General features: G+C 60.3%; 1 protein-coding gene across 9 annotated transcripts in view; it reads left to right on the top strand.

The window, feature by feature from the left end:
- The first annotated feature begins 123 nt into the window (after positions 1–123).
- The window catches only part of CNIH3 (cornichon family AMPA receptor auxiliary protein 3), a 133,422-nt gene continuing 114,144 nt past the window's right edge, over positions 124–19,401 (top strand). For 2 of the 9 annotated variants that reach the window (XM_040451939.1, XM_040451944.1), the window contains exon 1: positions 126–601. In XM_040451939.1, coding sequence (XP_040307873.1) covers positions 521–601 — 81 coding nt within the window. In that variant the 5' untranslated portion in view covers positions 126–520. Of the gene's footprint in view, positions 602–19,401 lie in introns of all 9 variants that reach the window. The other 7 variants (XM_040451948.1, XM_040451946.1, XM_040451941.1 and 4 more) reach the window with 6 other exon arrangements.

Genomic DNA, 19,401 nt, shown 5'->3' with positions numbered 1-19,401 from the left:
GGCCCGGGGCTCCGGGGAGGTCGGGTCGCCGCGCGGGGCACCGGCCCCTCCGCCCCCCACTCCCCCAGACCTGTGCTCCCGGAAGGGAGCCGCCGGCTGCTCCGGGGTCCGCGGGGGGGGGGGGGGAGCTCGCCGGGCGGCGCGGGCGGGGCCCCGGTGGCGCGCCCGCCTCCCCCTTCGGCTCGCGCGCGGGAAGCGGCGGCTCTTCCCCGGGACTCCGGGCGCTCCTCGCGCGGCCCTCGCCGGCTTTGCCTCGGGGGCCCTCTAGCCTTGTCCGCCGGAGTTCTCCACCGACCGCTCGGGGACACTTCCCGCCGGCGACGCCCGAGCGCCCCCTGAGGGTCCGGCCGCCGGAGCTGCGGGGTCCCGGCCCTGCTCGCCGCCCCCGACCCTCGAGGCTCTCCCGCCGGCCTGCCTCCTCCCAGCCTCCGGCCTCGACGCGGGGGTGCGGACCTGGTCCCGTCTGCGCCCCCCAACACCCCCGGAAGGAGTGCGGTCCTCCGAGGCCCCGCCGCCGGCCATGGCCTTCACTTTCGCCGCTTTCTGCTACATGCTGTCCCTGGTGCTGTGCGCCGCGCTCATCTTCTTCGCCATCTGGCACGTGAGTAACCGGCCGCGGCTTCTAACTCTTGCCGTGCGCCCCTTCCCGGCTTCTCTGAGGCAGGGGACAGGTGGCGGCATCCCGAGCCGGCGGCCCCGCGCTCCCTCGGAGCCCGGCTGCTGGCGGGGGGAGCGCAGGTTCCCGGGCGAGCCCCCCACCAGCCCCGGTGCGGGGCCCGGGGCGCGCGGCTGCAACCCCCCGCCCAGCCGGCTCCTCCCTGTCCGCAGTTGCGGGCCCGGCGGTTAGTCTAGTAACTATAACAACTAACCCGGAGCGTGTCAGCGTCTGGCCGAGGCACGTTTGGAGACCAAGTGGGAGAGGGCGCGCGGCGAGCCGGGCCCGGAGGGCAGGGGGCCGGAGGTGGAGGTCGCCTGTCCCGCGGCGAGTCTCCCCGTCCTCCGCTGCCACCAGCCCCTGCAAGACCCCAGCAGGTGGCAGACTGTCGGCGCCGGCGTCCCGCCGCCCTCCCCGGGCTACGCGGGCTGGGGGCCGTGGAGGTGGGCCGCGGGTCTGCAGGCGCGCTGTGGGTCCCGGGCGTGGAGCGCTTCTGCGTGGGGGCCGGGGGAGGCCGCAGCGCGGAGACCAAGCGGCGCTTGGCAAGCCCACCGCCCTCAAGGCCCCCTGCCCTCCCGCGCGGGGGGCCGGTGGGGAGGGGAATGGTGAGGTCGCCAGTTCCGGACGGAGCCCGCGGCGCGCAGCCTCCCGGCCCAGCGAGCCCGGAGGCGGGGAGGGACCCTGGGATGGATTCCCGGAGGCTCGTCTCTGGCGAGCCCTGCGGAGCGCGCCTGCAGGGGCAGGTGCCGGGGAAGCAGACCAGAAGGGTTGCGGGGTGGGTGGGATGCTGGTGTTTCGTAGGAGAGGTTTCTAGAGCGTGAGACTAGGCTAGCGCAGCCCCTGGTACAGGCTCTCTGAGAGCGAGGACAGAGACCGGGCGGCAGGGAAGACGCTTGCTGGGCTTCCTTCCACAGCCCCAAAGTGAGAGTTGACCTGGGTGGTCCCCAGGCCTCCCCTTGCGTCTGGATGGTGCAAGTCTGTGCATCAGTCGGTTTAGGAATCTAGGGGGAGGTGGGGGTGAGGTGGGGTGGGGGGAGAAGGAATTCAGACACAGGAATTTCAGGGCGGATCAAAAATCCTGCGGTGGGAAGTGATGGCATTTTGTGGCCTCTCCTCTGCCCCAGGATCCCAGGTCGAATCCTCGCTACAGCATTGAGTCTAGAAGTTGTTGACGGTGATTAGGGGAGAATGAAACTTTACCTAATTTAGAACGAAAAGGGGCGCAGGGCAGATCACGCCCCAACAGGGCAGCACATACGCGCTCATGTCTTCAAGGGAGTTCTCTCTGCTTCCTTGGATTTGGGGAGCTTCCTTGCATTTCAGAAGGCTCATGATTCCCTTTTTTCAGACACTTCACTTGCTGTTTCTTCGTGTCTTTGCCTTGGCCAGAGGGTGGCAGGAACCAGGGACTCCATCAAAGTGCCAGGATTGGAGTTGTCTGAACAAGCCTCTGAAGCAGAGCGGGTAACCAGCAAGAATAATTTGCTGTCACTCAGGGGAAGATAATAAATAATTCAAGAGCAGGTTAATTAAATGGATGGTGGGTGCCGCTCGTTGACTAACAGATGTGTGAATCAAAGCCAGGCGTGCCGTGATCCCCCATCGGCCCCGCCAGCCGGGTCCCCAGCGCCCACCCCCTTGGCCAGGGGTAGTCGAATGCTGTCAGGTCCCGACCAGATTCCCAGTGGGAGTGCTGAGATTCCAGTTTCTAATAATGAAAGGAATCTGTGCTGTTTGAATCCACATTAGAGGAAGCGTTCCTGAGTCTCTAGCCTCTTGTTTCCTTCGTCTGTTCCTTCTCCCTTCCTCCGGATCAAACAGCCCAGAGCCTCCCCTCACTGATCGGGCTGCTGAACACTGAAAGGGGAAATCGATGCACATGTTGTGTGTGTGGGTGTTGCTTATACGGTGGTAATTACTTCAAGGGAAATTTAGGAGAGGGAGTTCTGGGTTGGGCGGTGGTTTGCTTTCTTTCTGGCTTCTTCCTCAGATATTTTTTGATCTGATACGGCGTCTCGATCGCTTAGCCTATGTGAACATCCCCAGGAATGAATTGGGCACTTAACATACACCGCAGCTGGGGACATGCCCCGTTGCCGGGTCTAGGCCGTAAGTCACGAAGACGGCACTTTCTTCTTGTCAATGGTACACACCTGCTTAGGGGTCATGATGGTAGCTACTGGCATTGAGTGTGGACAGCAGGCCGGTTCTAGGCACCGACTGTTTACTTCCCACCGGAGGCCTGGGAGAAAGGGTGGCTGTGGCCATAAGCGTATCGCTTTCAAGTCTCACGTTTCACTTTGAAAATTTATTTGCGTTTGTTTTCATGTGAAAATATTTTGAATTACCGGTTAATTTTACATCAGCCGCTATTTGCCACATTTGGAATGTACAGAATGTGAGGGTTTGTTTTCCGGCGTGTTTGTGTGTGTGTGGCTTTGCATGCCTGTGGGCACATGGGCTCTTTCTGCCCCGGAAGCCCTTTACCCCTCACAGCGGACATCTTATGGGCCAGGGAACTGTGGATCAGAGAGGTTATGAAACTTGCACAGCTGCTGTGTGTCAGAACTGGGACTGCAGCTGAGTCCGAGCCTGGTGTGCCCGTGTCTTTTTTCCAGCTGTGGTTATTATCTTGGGCGTGTTTAACTTTGATAATAGTGGATCACGCTCTTACCCAGAGGATTACGTTTCTCTGCATAAATAAGATATCTGGAGCTGGAACTTCTGGTTGGAATCATAATCACAGAGACACCTAACATGTGTCCCTTTTAAGAGGAGGAGATTCTGTTTCGTTTTGTAAAAAAAAAAAAAAAAAAAAAAAAAAAAAAATCAGTGTTTCTGCTCATAAAACGATACAGGCTCCTTGTGGAAAATTTCGAAAATACAGGGACATCTATAGAACAAGATCACCGTTAACCTTATTCTCCAGAAAAGATTTGGGTGTTTCTTCTTTCAAACATCGTGTGTTTTAAAAAATTGCCTCTGGATGTTTAGAAGGAAGCAGAGGTGTTGTGAAGGGTTTCGGATGTGGACTGATGTCCGTTTCCAGCCAGGATAAAATGAGCAGCGTTTACTGGCACCAGGCCTCTCAGCACCAGCTTGGTTGGGCCTTTTGCCGACCGTCACGTTTGTATAAATACAGATGAAATCCGTCTTCGAAAAGATCAAAGTTTCATTTTCAGGGTTGTGGCTTTTAAAGGTTTTTTTTTTTTTTTTATGTTTATTTATTTTTGACAGAGAGCGCGTGAGCCAGTGAGTGGGGGAGGGGCAGAGACAGATGGAAACACAGACCCCGAAGCAGGCTCCGGGCTCCAAGCTGTTAGCACAGAGCCCGACGCGGGGCTCGAACCCACAAGCTGTGAGATCGCCACCTGAGCCGAAGTTGGACACTTAACCGACTGAGCCCCCCAGGCACCCTTAAAATTTTTTAGTACCAAGAGTCACTTTTAAGGACACTTGAGTTTTGACAGCATAGGAATAACAGCATTGACGCCCGATGATACTTGCTCCGGTTCCGGGCAGTGTGTGCCTCGGGAGAGGTTTCACACCCTGACAAAGGATCTCAACTCGTGTTCACCAAGAGGCGGCGTTGCGGGCAGAACGTCCTTGCGCCTGGGCCTTTCAGCCAGTTCCAGCCTTGTCACAGGCCCAGCCCTGGGGACCGAGTAAGCCTCTCAGGGTTTCCAGGCGTCCATCTGGAAACGTGAAGTGGCTTATGTGAAATGGTAGGGCGCCGGGGGCTACACAGCCTGTCTTTTTGAGACCCTGCTTTGGTCTGCTTGGGTAAGGGTGCCTGTTCCGTCTGGGACAGCTCATCCCCTCTCGCGGCCGAGGTCCCTAGCCAGCGGTGTGGACGCCTCTCCAGCCCCCGCCTGGAGGAAGGAAGCTCCGTGAGCACCTGTTCTGGGTCACCGGGTTTCTCCAGAGCCGGGATGTTGCTCGGCAAGTACGAGGGCTCAGCGAACACCCGCAGGATGGCTTCTCCTTCTCCTTGGGCTCCACACGCCTCTGGCCGATGGAGCTCGTTTCTCACGTGGCTTCTGCCCCCGGGTGGTTTGGGCACGTGTGTTTTCTGCCGTCCCAGCACCTGGAAACTTGGGAACCTGTTGTGTTCCAGAAGAAGACTGTCCATCGCCGGCGGTGCAGGGCGCGGGGTGGGGACAGGTGCTGGCTGTTCCCAGAGAGAGTGTCTTCCATCGGGTGTGATGGCTGGGCTGGCTGCCCCTGCAGGGGACAGCCTACAGCGTCATCATGGTGGGTCCCCCACAGTCAGGTGGCAGAGGGGAGGGAGGAGCAGAAGGAGGGGCATGGGCCCCCAGCCTGACTGCTCGATGAGGTTCCCGGCCCGGCTGGGGTGGGATGTTGTGGGTCCACCGTGACGTCTGACTGTGACGTTCGAGTAGCTGAACAAGCAGCAAAGGCAGATACGGTCGTGATCGGAGCATCCTCCTGTCCTGGCCCTGCAGCCGTGCCGGGCCCAGTCCCCTCCTGCACTGCAAGGCCCGTTCACCTGGCTTGACTCCTGTCCGGCACCCGCACCCCTGCCCACGGCCTGCATGGGGTTCTCCGCTGCTGTTCTGGTCTGCAGACTGGCTCCCTCCCCACCCCACGCCCGCTGCCCTGTGGATGTCCGGTCTCCTGTGCCCTGTCGGCCATGCCCTCAGGGGTCCCCGCAGGACCTGGCATCTGTCACAGTCTCGTGCCCTCTCCACGACCCCTGCTTTTCTTGGGGGGGGGGGAGGGGGTTGGGCAGGGCTCTCTTGCGTGCACTCTGCTGCCCTGGTCGTGGCCCCATGTGACTGGGACCATTTCCTGTGCCCCACCCTGTGCCACTGGCCCTCACCCACCTCCAGCCAGCTCTCACCACTGCTCTCGGCCCCTTGTGCTCACGGTCTCCGAGGGACCCGCCAGGGACTCCCCGTCTGCCGTCTGCCCATGCCCAGGGCCGCTGGAGTGGGGTCGTGTGTGGCTCACCTTCACCTCCTGGCCCTCCGGTCAGGTGATCCTGGCTGGTTCTTTCGGCTCCTGCGATGCTGGTCCAGATCCGTGGTGTTTTCCCAGAGCCCCTGAAGGCCCAGCCGTCTCCTTGCAGAAGATCTCCCTTGGGGCTGACGGAGAGGGCACAGTCACTGACAGGGACACCTGGACGCCTGCCTGTCCCTGAACTAATGCCTCTGCTGCCACATTTCTCCTTCCTTCCCAGACTCGGAGCCTCTCCTGCCGGAGGCTCCGTCTTCCCCTGCTGGCTCCCGGGGATGTTGCCCGCCTCCTGTCCCCAGCTCCCGCACCCTCGACCACCGGTCCATCCCCCGGAGTCTCTGAGCCTGCGGATGAGCCATTCGTCCGGGCCCTCCTGACTCGGGGGCCGGAGTCGCCTCACCTCGTCCTGCCTCCCCGCTCCCTCTTTCTGTTCTTGTAGCAAGTGCACAGAAAAGCAGAGGCCGAGAAGCCTCCTGGTCGCGTCATCTGGAATCAGCAGATGTTAGCGCTTTGTTGCTTTGATTTCTTGTCCACACTATTTCAGGCATTTATTTCCTCTGGCCGCTGCCTTGCGCCCACCTCTTCTCCGGTGGCTGTGGCCTATCTGTGGCCTTGACGCTCTGGCCTGCATCCTCTGTGTTCCTCCTCGTCTCCTCTTCCTCTCCTGCCTCCACTGACCTGTGGCTGCCCAGTGCCCGTGTGCCGGTGCCCCCGACCCTGCAGACTGTGTGTCGGGCCGCCTGCCCCACACCCTCGGCCGTACCCTCCCCGTCCCCATGGTGACCGCCCACGGTGGCCCGGTCTCCCCCTCAGCATGTACCCCCGCCCCCCCCCTGCCCCGCAACCTCGGCCCAGGCCCTCGCTCTCAGAGCGTGCCCTTCCAGACCGGCGCCCTTGGTTAAATGTCACCGGGATGACCCCCACCCCCCAGCCCCAGCCGCCGGGAGTGACCGTCGTTCCCGCTAATGGGACCTGTCCGTGTTACCTACCACTTTCGTGGCGGCCCAGTTAACAGTTCGACCTCATTCCTGGTCTTCCGTGTTCTGACGTTCTCACCTTCCTGCAGGTACCTGCTCGGGCTGTCCCCCCGGGGCACTCTGCCCGCACCTGTGTTCACCTGCGCTCCGCCCCAGCCTCTGTCCTCGGCCCCCTGGTCTGAGCACTGCCGCCGAATCAGCGGTCCCTTTTGTGTCTGCACGTGGACTGTAAGCTCTTCTGGGGCGGGAGCTGCCCCCCTCATTTGTAACCTGCGTCCTCCTCTGCACACGTCCCTGTGGTCGGATCTGGGTAACTTACTGCCCCGACCCAGGCTGACAGACTCCCGCTCAGCGGACGGTCTCCCAGACCCTCCTGGTTACAGCAGCAATCCAGCTGCTTGTTAAAAATGCGCGTTCCTGGGCCCCACTGGAGGCCCGCCCGGGAGCTGGGAGCCCAGAATCCCCGAGTTGGGGGAGACGCTCGATGCGGCGTGTCAGCCCAGGCGCTGGGGAGGAGGGCCACGCTGGTCTGTGGTTCCGAATGGCAGACGTCGGGACGAGTCGCCGTCACACGGTCTGACAGGATGATGTTGGGGCCGCGCCGATTAATGCTTCGCGATGGCGGACGCACGGCGTCCCGCGGCACCTGTGTTTGACCGTGGGTGATCGTGATATACACCATTCTTGTGTCTCTTGAGGGCTGGGTGTGGACAGTCCCCTTGTGGCTCAGATAAGGCAGATACCAAGTGGCAGCCTGACGTCTTTGCCATTTGGATTTCTTCTGACTTGCTTCCTCTTCTGGGAGAGGGAGGACCCGGACTGTGTTAGCTTAGAGAAGAGAGTCACCACGTCCTGGCATGGCACGGTGGCTGGGCACACGAGGTACACGCCCAGATCCGTGGGGCTGGAGGTGGAGGCGGGATCTTTCGTAGCCGGGACCTCTGTGTGTCAACACGGGTGACTGAGACTCGCAGGAGCTTCTTTTAATGCCTCTTGGGATGTGATTCATTCCCGTAAAGGTTACCGAAAATCCCAAGTGCACAATTAAATCCTGAATTGGTCTCTGAGTACCAACCCAGAACCCAGCGATGAGGCTGGCAGATATTTTTAATTTGACATAGAAGGAGAGGCAGGCATGAGACGTTCTCACACACGCTGAAATAAAGCCCAAACGCAAAACACTGAAGAAGGTACACAAATCAAGAGTAAGCTGCGAGGCCGTCACGGAGCCACCGACATTCCCGCGTGCTCAGCGTCCGGGGTGTGAGGACGGCACAGCCTTGGTTGGGGGCTCCCTGCCACGGGCATGCTCTCGGCATCGTGGCCGCGTGGCTCGGCCGCTGGAGGCTGTTACGGTGTCGTGTGCCTGCCTCTGCGGGTCCGCATCCGTCTCACGCCCTGGCGCCACAGCACACCCAGGTTTGTGTTTACTCCTCCCTCTTGGACCTAAGTTCTGCACGTTCTTCCACGTGTGACCACGTGTCTTGCCGTGGTCAAGCCTGCTTGGGCTCAGCAACGACCCCTGGGAAAGCTGCAGATTGTTGACCCCTGTCCACAGGCGACCCAGGGTCAACGTGCAAGTGACCCGGGGTTAGTGCACACACAGGACCTGGGTTTAGTGCACACACACACGACCCAGTGTTGGTGCACACACGTGACGCGGGGTCAGTGCACGCATGTGACCTGGGGTTAGTGCGCACACATGACTCGATGTTAGTGTGCACGTGACCAGGGTTAGTTAGTACACGCACACGACCTGGGGTTAGTGTGCACACGCGACCTTCGGGTAGCACACATGTGACCTGGGGTTAGCATGCACACGTGACCTTGGGGGTAGCACGCACACGTGACCTGGGGTTAGCGCGTGCCTCAGGCTGCATGTCTGCTGTCTGCGAGATAGAATTGATGGAGGGCAGGCTCTGCCGTCCCTGTTATGCATTTGTGGACATGATGAACAGGTGCGGAGCGTGGCTGTGGTTGGTGGCTCTGACTGGTTGTGAGGGGAATGGCAGTCACCTCTTTGTAGCCTGGTTTGTGTTGCGAATCCAGAAGCCTCCTTGAAGAAGAGGGAGCCAGTGGCTTTGGGGACAGTGATGGCCACCCCCGGGGAGTGCCCGGCTGTCCAGCGAGCGCGTGGGTGCCTTGCACCCGGGCCGAGCCCGTCTGCTCCGAGACGAGTGGACGCAGCAGTCCCAAGGGGACTGTCAGAGGACCGGCTCGCCCCCCAGGACTCGGCGCCGCAGGCCTCGGCACCCCTGTGTGACGGGGCTCTGAGAACGGACCTCCCGTAACCACCTGGCCCCCACGCTGGCCTCTCGCTGAAGGCTTTGTGGGCACCTCTGTGACGGGCAGGCAGAGGAGCTCGCCTGCTCTCGCCGCCGCCTTAGCCCAGCTGGTGCCGATCAGGGCTGCGGAGCCGGACGGGCACACCTATCCGGTGCCCCTAATTTCACCGTCTGGTCCAGGTCCAGACTTGGGCAGCCTCGTCAAGACCCCGGGTTTGTCTGCTTCTGGCCTTGGCTGGCCTTCCTCTGAGTCTGCCTGGCTACCTGCCTGGGACGGGGACCTCACGCGGCCTGGCGGTTTCTACCTTGGGCTCTGCCTGGCTCCCCTGATCTCTTTATTTATTTATTCTCCGGTAGTGAAATACATGTAACATAAAACTTACTGTTTTCTCCCAGTTTTAAGTGCTTGCTTCAGTGGCATCAAGCACATTCCCACTGTCGTGCAGCGCCCCCCCGCCCCCCCTCAGAACCTTCTCCTCCCAAACTGAAACTCTGTCCCCACCAAACGCCGACCCTCACTGCCCACCCAGCCCTGGTACCACTGCCCTCCTACCTCCTGCTTCCCATCTCTGTGTGCGTGTGTAAGCCTCTGTCTGGGCACAAGTCCCGTGAGCGTGTGCAAGCCTGCATCTGGGTGCGAGTTCCATGTGCATGCACGAGCCTGTGTCCGGGTGCAAGTTCCATGTGCATGTGTAAGCCTGCGTCTGGGTACAAGTTCTTTGTGTGTGTGTGTAAGCCTGGGGTTGAACATATCTGTATGCATGTGTAAGCCTGTGTCTGAGCACAAGTTCCACGTGTGTGTGTAAGCCTGTGTCTGGGTACAAGTTCTGTGTGTGTGTGTAAGCCTGTGTCTGAGCGTATCTGTATGCGTGTGTAAGCCTGCGCCTGAGCACATAGAACTTGTTCTATGTGCATGTGCAAGCGTCTGTCCGAGCACATCCGTGTGCGTGTGTAAGCCTCTGTCCATGCACAAGTTCCGTGTGCGTGTGCAAGCCTGTGTCCGAGCAGGATGCCCTGGAGATTCCTCCGTGTTGAGGCACATGTCAGATTACATCTGTTGTGTGTGTTCCATGGTGTGAATATCCGTCCTCTGCTGGGGCCACCTCGGGAGGGGGGGGCGGTTATGTGCCCGTGCTGCTGGGAACATGGGCGTGCACATATCTCTGGTGCCCCAAAGTGGAAACACAGGATGGAGTGGAAATTCTGTGTTCTTTCCAGGCAGAGACTCTGGTCCTGTCTGTGTCTGGACGTCTGACCCCTGGGGCTGGCCTCTCTCCGCCTTCCTCCTGGACGGGGCGGACCAACAGCACAGCAGCACTCGCCCTGCGTCCGCTCGTGGGCTTGGGTATCTGGTTCGTGTTGCTGTGTTCCTCGGGAGTCCTCAGGTCTTGTGGGAGAGCAAAGTAGTTACAGAATATTTTGTCAAGTTTCCGCTTTGGGTCCTGGGTGTACAGGTTTTATGGGATGCAGCTCTTGGCTTTGCCGGGGAAAACGTCCCTTGGCGCAGTCATTTCTTCCTAGGGATTTCCTCTGGCAGAGAACAGCGTTTTCTCCCTGATTTTAGGCCTGAGAACTGAGGAATGCACCTGAGTGAGGAACGGAGAACTCAGGGATCTTGTGAAAATGTTGTTGTTCGTTAAAGCCTTATTTGCATTTCCGCTCTCACAGTGTAGGAGGAGGCCCGGAGGCCCAGCTCTGCGGAGGCGTAGGCGGCCGCCAGGGGGAGGACCAGGCAGCTCACCTGGGCAGGGAGGAGCTGGGAGAAGGCGGCTGTCAGCTCATGGGGCCCATTAGGAGGATGGCTTCATTTTCTAGTCCCTTTAAGTTGCCTTGAGTCACAAAAGTGGCTTAAAAAAACCAAGTAGGCTTGTAAAAATGTAATTTCCCTCAGTTTGTCTGTCCCTGTCTCTCACACCCAGTTACCAGCACAACAAAATACTCCGTAACAGTGAAAACCCCACCCTTTCCTGGCCGCACGTTTTGGGAGGATGCCTTTGCTTTCCTCTGTCCCCCCACCCCTGGGTGAGGGTTGGTGGGCCGGTGTGGGAGGCAGGGAGTGCCCGCGTGCCCATGGTTTGGGCTGAATCCCTCCATGGGGGCAGTTGACCAGACACATTCACCCAGCCCTGGTCTGCCTGGGGGTGGTCAGAACCTGGAACTGCCCGTTTTGGGGGTTGGCTTGACGCCCTCTGGCCAGAATGGAGTTGTAAGTGGTCCTTTGCAGTGTCTGTAAAAACCCTAGATGCGCTCAGGACACGTTTCGGACTGAATGACACCCTGATCTCTTTTCTGTCTACCACGTAAGGAACCGCAGGCCAGGATACCGCGAACCCACATTACGTCCCCTCTCCGTCCCTGGGCTTCCCATGCCCGGATTTCTCAGGCTGTGGCCGCACGGCGCCCCACCGCCCCCTGCGGCTCCTCCCGCTGACCAGCTGCTGGGAGTCTGCGGTGGGTGGGGAGGCCTGGAGCCAGGGGCGCCGGGGCCTCAACCACTCTCTGTCTCCTTCCTCTGTCCTCTCTTGCTTTGACCTCCTTTTGTTCCTTCCTGCTGGCGTAGATCCTGGACCTGCCAGAGGCTGCACAGTATTACTGAGCCCAGCCGGGGGGCCCCGGGGCCAGGTGGGTGGCTGGCGGCGCCCCCTCCCCCAGAGCGAGGAGAGCTCTGGGCTGACATTTCCAGAGCAGCCTTGGGCGTCTTTGCCGGTTTCGCCTTCACACGGTCCATTTTGGCGGCGCTGGGATACGGCTCTCCTGCTGGGGAAAAATGCAGGGGAGGAGCGCAGAATCTTGGAGCCGACTTCCTTGTTTTTTTCTTATTGGCAACTGATTCACGAACCCTAAAAAAAGAGTTGATGGCAACACAGCCAGCTAGCCATAGCAGCCCAGATGGTCCTCTATATAATAGAGACATTTGTCTCTTGGATAAAAAAATATTTAAATGTGTTCTGTGAGCTGATTGAGAAAAGGAATCAGCAAGTGCAGGGCTTGTGGGCATGGAAGAAGCCCAGTGAGTCCAGCCCCCGGAGCGCGAAGATTAGGAAGTGGGAATTGGCGGTAGAGAGGGCGGATGCGAGGGGGGCCCTGTGGGAGAGATGGCTCCAGGGTGCCCCCCTGCAGGCCGGACGTAACCCACCGTGGGGCGGGCCGCGGGCACGGGGGCTGGGACGTGTGTGCACATAGACACGGAGCTCCACGTAACCCACCGTGGGGCGGGCCGCGGGCACGGGGCGTGGGGACCAGACCTGTGTGCACGTGGACGTGGAGGGGCTGCCAGCTGGGGTGGGTTCACAGCAGCTGTGGGGAGACCAGGGCCAAAGAGAACACGTTTGTGCCAACCGTTTCCAGATCCCACACTGAACAGAGAGGCAGACGATCCCGCTCCCCTCCCCTTCTCGCTGGAAATGGCGCAGGCTCGGTTGCCGCGTGTCCTGGGCAGGCCGTTGCATGGGGATCCTCGGACGATCGGGGGCGTCAGGCTGTCGCTGGCCGCGTTGTGAGCAGGGAGGGGTGGGTGACCGCCAGGGGTGGAAGTGGGGAGAGGCGGCGGGCAGAGACGCGGGATCGTCATCTGGAGCTGGGGATCGAGCCAGATGCGCAGAGCATCAAGCCCCTTCCTCGTTACTGGAGCGTGACTCATCCCAGGATGGTTTTTCTTGGAGGTTCTGAGGGCGATGAGGGAATTGAGCCGAGGCCAACAGAGCATATGTGCTGAGTGCAGAGAAACGAATGGAGAGAAATGTGTTTCGTCTCGACACCGTTTTCCCTCATTGGCTGGCATTGGCAGTTTTAGAACCAAAAGTCATGCCCTGGCAAGGGGCTGGCAGCTACCTGGGCAGGTGCTGATGCCGAACGGTGTTCTCCCGCACCCGCCGTGTGGATGTGCAGTCCCTGAACCTCCTGGTGCGTGTGCACGTGCGTGCATGTGAGCGCACATGTGCCCGTGTGCATGTGTGCGAGCATGTGTGCAGGTGCATGTGAGCATGTGTGAAGGTGAGTGTGCAGATGTGTGTATGTGTGGGCATGTGTGCAGGTGCATGTATATGTGTGAGCATGTGTGCAGGTGTAAGCGCACATGTTCCCGTGTGCATGGGTGTGAGCATGTGTGCAGGTGTGTGTGCATGTGTAAGCATGTGTGCAGATGTATGCAGGTGCATGTGCATGTGTGAGCATGTTTGCAGGTGCATGTGAGCGTGCATGTGTGCGGGTGTGTGTGGGTGAGCATGTGTGCAGGTGTGTGTGAGTGTGCAGGTTCATGTGAGCATGTGTGCAGGTGCGTGTAAGTGCATATGAGCAGGTGTGCAGGTGCATGTGTGTATGAGCAGGTGTGCAGGTGAGTGAGCGCAGGTGCATGTGTGTGCATGTGTGTGAGCATGTGTACAGGTGCATGTGTGTGTGTATGTGAGCATGTGTGCAGGTGACTGCAGGTGCCTGTGAGTGTGTATGAGCACTGTGTGGGTGTGTGAACATGTGTGCAGGTGTGTGGGTGTGTGAGCATGTGTGCAGGTATGTGCGTGTGTGAGCATGTGTGCAGGTGCGTGTGTGCGTGCATGTGAGTGTGTGTGCAGGTGACTGCAGGTGCCTGTAAGTGTATATGAGCACTGTGTGGGTGTGTGAGCATGTGTGCAGGTGAGTGTGAATGTGTGCAGGTGCGTGTGTGCGTGCATGTGTGTGTGGGTGTGCATGTGTGTGCGTGCGTGTGTGTGAAGTGAAGGCCCTGGACAAAGCGGTCTCCGAGGTCCCCATCCAGCTCTGGAATCCTGTGGTTCTTCTGTGCTCCCTACATGCATCTCGTTCTCTTCCTGTTCTTCGTGTGTGGCTTTCTTTCCCACGGCCTTGCCGAGCACTTGGGGTCAGATTCCCGAGCAGGGCTGTATCAGCTGAGGTTCTTCGGGGTCGATTCTGGCCACCTTACTCACAGGGGTTTTTGGGAAGGGGGGTGGAGTGCACATACGATGCGTGGCAGCTCTGGGACACAGACCTGACACACGGCATAACGTGGGTTAGGTCACTGGTCTTCTTCCTCCTGTCCTTGAATCGCTGCTTCTGAGGATGGAGAATCTTCTGGGCTTGTGCCCCTGTTGGCACGTGTTGCACTGAGGGGTGAGTAGAAGTGTCGGGTCTCCAGGCACCTGGATTCACCATCCCACGGGGAACTGCACTCAGAGCGGGGAGGTGGTTCTCCGGACAAAGTCGGACCAGTGTGGAAGGGGCCGTAGATGCTGGGGACCAAGACACAACAGGTGTTCAGGACCCCGAGCCCTGCAGCTTAGCCATCACCTCCCCGGTGTTCAGAGAGAGCTTCCTGGTGCCCAGACCGTGTGCCGGGTTATCCCAGGGAAGCTGCTAGAAGTTCAGGCAGCCTCGCGCAGGGCTGCTGTGCCCCGGCCAGGAGGCTGGATGTGCTGGACTCGCCCATTCGAGTGATGACCGTCCGCTGCCCCAGAGTAGAGGCTCCACCTTCTCTTCCTTAAAGTGGTCCACGGGGGCCACGTGACACGCTTCCATGGCACGGCACACGTCTTGCCATCTGAGCCCACAGCTTTTATGCAGTCCGCTTGGTGGAGAACTTTGCAGGAATTTAGCGGAGCACTTGCTCACCAGGAAGGACTGAGCAGCAGGCGTGCGAATCAGGAATAAGAAAAACGCGTCTTGCGAGCTCGCAGTCTCCCACACTGCTTGGCCCCAGATTCTGGAGGATAAATGGGAAACTGAACCCCGGCTCTTCCCTCTCCTCTTGGAAGAGCAACCCCCTGGCCCAGATTCCCACCTCTGCCTGGGAAACGCCCCCTCTCCCTGTCGGCACACGTGCGACAGTGCTGAGCCTCAGTTCCCTGCTTCGCGCACAGCTGAGGGCAGGAGGCCCCGTCTGTCCAAGGAAGGTGCCCCCCTGTGTTCCTGCCAGGAGCCGGGAAGGGTGGGAAGGCCTTTCTCAAAAATGATAATGTTAAAAAATTAAAAAAAAAAAAGAAAGGTTCTTTCTTGGGCTCCTGGGGGGTTCAGTTGGCTGTGTCCGACTCTTGATTTTGGCTCAGGTCATGATCTCAGCATTTGTGGGTTCGAGCCCTGCATCGGGTTCTGTGCTGTCTGCGCAGAGCCTGCTTTGGATCTTTTGCCCCTCTTTGTCTCTGCCCCTCCCCCACATGTTCTCTCTCTTCCTCTCTCTCCCTCCCTCCCTCCCTCCCTCCCTCTCTCCCCACCCCAATAATAATGAAAAAAAAAAAAAAAAGGCCCTGTCTTTGCAAAGGGTGTTGGTGTCCACTTTGGGGAAGTCACCTGTGCCCTCGGTGGTTCAGACTCTCGGGGCCCATCCACTGATGCTCTGAATAATTTATTTACCCCCCCACCATCACCGCTGCCTCTCGAGCTACTCCCTGCTCACTGGTGTCCCTGCTCAGGCGGGCAGTGGCCAGAGGGGCAGGTGCAATGGAAATCCTTTCCGGGCCCACCCTGTTGGGCAGGGCCTCTGCTGGACTCCCAAACCTATTTTGGGCACTGGCGCATTTCTCCTGGGAAGCGGGCTGACTGTCAGAGGTTACGGACCTCTGCCCACAGTGCACCTCTGTTCTTCTCTGCCATGTTCTAGCATCTCTCACAGGACCGGACACTGGCCTGTCTCTACCCCTGGGGACTCCTGGGATACTGGCCCGTCTCCATGCCTGGGGATTCCCGGGACACTAGCCTGTCCCCATCCCCGGGGACTCCCAGGACACTGGCCTGTCCCCACCCCCCCAGGGACTCCTGGGACATGGCTGTTCCCCCCACCCTGGGGGATCCCAGGGACACTGTCCCCACTCTCAGGGAATCCCTGGACACTGGCCCCTCCCCACCCCCAAGGATTCCTGGGACGCTGGCCTGTCCCCACCCCCAGGGACTCACGGGACACGGGCCCGTCCCCACTTTCCTTTTCCGTCAGTAGTTCATGGAAGACAGATGGGTTGTCAGCTGTGGTACCCCCGGGCAGGGGTGTCTGATTGGTCAGGAAAGCTAAAGCGAGTCCCGTCTACACCACCACCAGTGAGGCCCGTGGCCGCCGTCTGCCTGCCACGGCTCTGCCCCCTGCTCTGCCCTCTTCCCTGACGGCGCACTTGACGGGAGGTAGGACGCGGGCCTGTTCGTGGAGCCCGTGAGGCTGCAGGCACGGATGCTCCCACACACTTGGCCGCCGGAGGCGTCTGTTCCTTTCAGGGCGTCTAGAGCACTGCGGGCCTCACACTTCGGGGTGCGTGCGAGGCAGTGGGACTGTCGTGAAATTCCGGCAGTTCCTGCTCGTGGGGATGTACGAGGGCTGGGTGTGTGTTCGGACACGGGTGTGTTAGCGATATCTGCCTGCCCTCCTGTTCTGTGCGGGGGCGTGGGGGGTGGGCATCGTGGTAAAGTTGCTGGTGCCGTGTGCCCGCTCCTCCGGGCGCTGGCGTGTCCGTGGGGACGGCATTCTGTCGCGAAGAGCCTACGAGTGTCCGTCTCAGGTGAGCAGCGGAGGCACAGAGGTGTGGCCGTGGGCACAGGTGGCGTGTGGCCGAGCCAGGACCGCTCCCCGGCCGCCCGGGCCCCCACGCGGCTCCCGGCCTCCGCGCCACCACACGTGTCTGCTGTGTGACGCCTTTTGGGAACCGTTTCAAGCTCTCTGTGCTCTGTAGAGATTTGTTTGTTTGTAAAGAGAACGATCGGTCTTCTCGATTCCACGCGTCTTAAAATTGCTCGGATGTGAGCGGGTCTGGTGGCGAGCCCGTCATCCCGGCACGGAAGGCCTGACCCTCCGGGAGAGGCTCCGGGTCGGGTGGGGGAAGGGTGGGGCGTTGGGAATGGGTGCTGCTCTGGGCTGTGAACCCCGAGGGCCCCGAAGGGACACGTGTCAGTGCCGCCGAACGTGAACATCAGGATACGGTCTCTTCCACAGCCTCCCGCACGGTCTCGGGTGTGGGTCCCCAGACATGTCTGCGGGCCGTCTGTGGTCTTGCTGGTAGCTGGAGAGCGCGTTTGCCGAGTGTGCGCTTTGGTTTTGGCTCTTACATTCCTGTCCTCAGATGCATTTCCTCGTTACACAATTATCGCACACAATTATCGCACGCGTTCCGAGGAACAGAGCAGGGCCCGCCCTGGAGCAGGCAGCCGCGGCGGGAGAAAATGCACGCGGTCGGCGCACGTGCTTGCTGTGTCTGCAGACCGTCTTAGGTGCGCTGCCTTTAGGACAGCAGATGATCTCGGTCCCACATGGGGGCTGTGGAGCTGGACCCGAGGACCTTGGAGAGGGCGCATGCGGCACATGGTGTCCGAGGGCCTCGCGGCCCCGACACCCGCCTGGACGCATTTGTTGAATTCAGGCAAGCTACAGATCTTGCGGGGGGAAGGCATCCTGACGCCCTGCCCATCTGTCTTTGCTCTGTCCACTCTCCGTGAGGTTTGTCTGGCTGCACGAGGGCAGGCCACTGTCCTGTGGACGCCTGACCCTCCTCAGCAGCCTCGTGGTCAGCTTGGGACCTGGTGTTTTCCTGCCAGGCCGCAGTGTCACCTGCCACCACTAGAGGGTGGAGGCTTCGGGGACAGGGGAGACGGGGCCATGGGGAGGGGGCAGGGAGGGGGGCGTGGGGAGGGTGGCCAGCAGGCCTGTGTGGGCATGGGCAGGGAGGGTGGCGGGGAGGCGGGCAGCGGGGAGGGTGGCGGTGGTGCAGCACCTCGTGGGCAGACGTGTGCTCTCCGCTCTCCAGCGCTGGCCTTCCTTGCTTTGGAGGAGCAGACTTGCTCAGAAGGGTGTGGTCTACACCGGGGAAAGCTCGCGGCTCCCCGTGTCCCCTGGCCCCCTGCCCGCCCGCCTCTCCTCTGCCTCTTGGTCCCCTGCTCCTCTTTCTGCTGCATCCCTGGGCTGCCCGGTGCTCGATGCTCCTGTGGGTGCCAGGCCCCCACAGACAGCCGGCCTGGCTCCAGGACGGAAATCCAGGAAGAAGGGACAAGGACACTTGGTGTGGCCTTGTCCCCTTGCCCCTTCCTCAGCTCTGCGCTGGGCACGTCTGTTCCAGAGCTTGCCATGGGGGGTGGAGATGTGGAGCACTTCCAGCCTGCTCTCCAGTCCGGGCCATGTGACACGGCCTCCGTGCTCCTGACGCACCTCTTTGCAAAGTGTGGCGGGCAGTGAGGCCCCATGGAGGGTCCTGACACCCGGGCCGGCCCAGCCTGGAAGGTGGACTGGACCCCTTGTGGCCTGTCACCGCCCAGACATCTGAGGAGGACAAGCGCACCCAAACCCGCTCACGTTCACCCCTCCCGCCGCCCCCGACCCCGAATGGAGGAATCCACGTTGCAGTGAGCTCTCTTTTCCCGGCCACCTGTCCCTGCAGGAGTTAATAAGGACCGAAATGGCCGAGTGGCCGGAAGCAGAGGGCCATGTTTAATTCATAAATCAGATAACCTCCCGCCCTTGGCAACGCACAGGGTGTTTTCAGCCCTGAGCAGGGAGTCCTTAGGCAAACCCATGTGTTTAAGGTTATTCTTTAGTGAGCCCGTTTGTCAGTCGCTGTGTTTGGACTTACAGGGCACAGGGGTCCTGCCTCTCAGGTGGTGAGTATAACCTAACGGGTCTGGGACGGAGGCTCACGTCAAGTCCCGTCCGGGGACGTCGCAGAGAGGTGGCATTTATATGGGCCTGAGCGTCGTGACAGGTGCACAGAAGGGTGGAGGGGTCGGTCCCGAGGGTCCGGATGCATCCGGAAGAACTCGAGAGGAGTCTGGCTTGGCTTGTCCGTGGAGCGTGATCTCTGAGTTGGGACTGCTGAGGCGAACGGGAGTGCGTGACGCCCCCTTGCCTGGGCCGGGGACTGGGGTACACAGAAGGTGGCCGTGTGGCGGCTGGTGGGGACCTGGTTCTGTGTGGCCAGGGCTGTGGCAGGAAGTTCCCACCCGGGTTGAAGGTCAGGACAGGACCCAGTGAGCTGGCTCGGAGCCCCCCAGGAGAAGGCGGTGCTCAGACACTGGGCAGAACGTAGAACAAACAGGCTACGAAGCCCCCGAAACACACAGCACCTCGGATCGCTGGTTGCTCGGTGGAAGACGCCGGTCTGAAGAGGCTCCGTCCCGTGCGATCCCAACTCCAGGACGTTCTGGAAAGGGCAAAGCTCTGGGGACAGTAAAAGATCAGGAGTGGCCGGGTGCTGGGGGAGGGAGGCGTGAACAGGCAGAGCGCAGAGCATTTCGAGGGCAGAGAGAATACTCTGAGTGCTACTGTCCTGGCGGACCCCTGTCACTGTCCGCGTGTCCAGACCCACAGCACGCACGCCACCAGGAGTCACCCTGGTGTCAGCGCTGGGCTTCGGGTGGCCGCGGCGTGTCGGTTGAACAAACGTCCCGCCTGGTGTGGGATGCTGGTGACGGGGAGGCCGTGTGTGTGTGGGCACAGGGACTCTGAAAAACCTGTGTTCTCCACTCAGTTGCCGTGAACCTGCAACTGCGCTAAAAAACACGTTCTGTTTCAGAAACAACTTGGGGGAATGTGGTCTGACCTCAATCCTGG

Source organism: Herpailurus yagouaroundi, unplaced genomic scaffold (assembly GCF_014898765.1).
Source record: "Herpailurus yagouaroundi ecotype Mexico unplaced genomic scaffold, PumYag 205, whole genome shotgun sequence".
Lineage (NCBI taxonomy): Eukaryota > Metazoa > Chordata > Mammalia > Carnivora > Felidae > Herpailurus > Herpailurus yagouaroundi.
The sequence above is the reverse complement of the archived record's forward strand: the minus strand, read 5'-3'. Positions and strand labels throughout refer to the sequence as shown.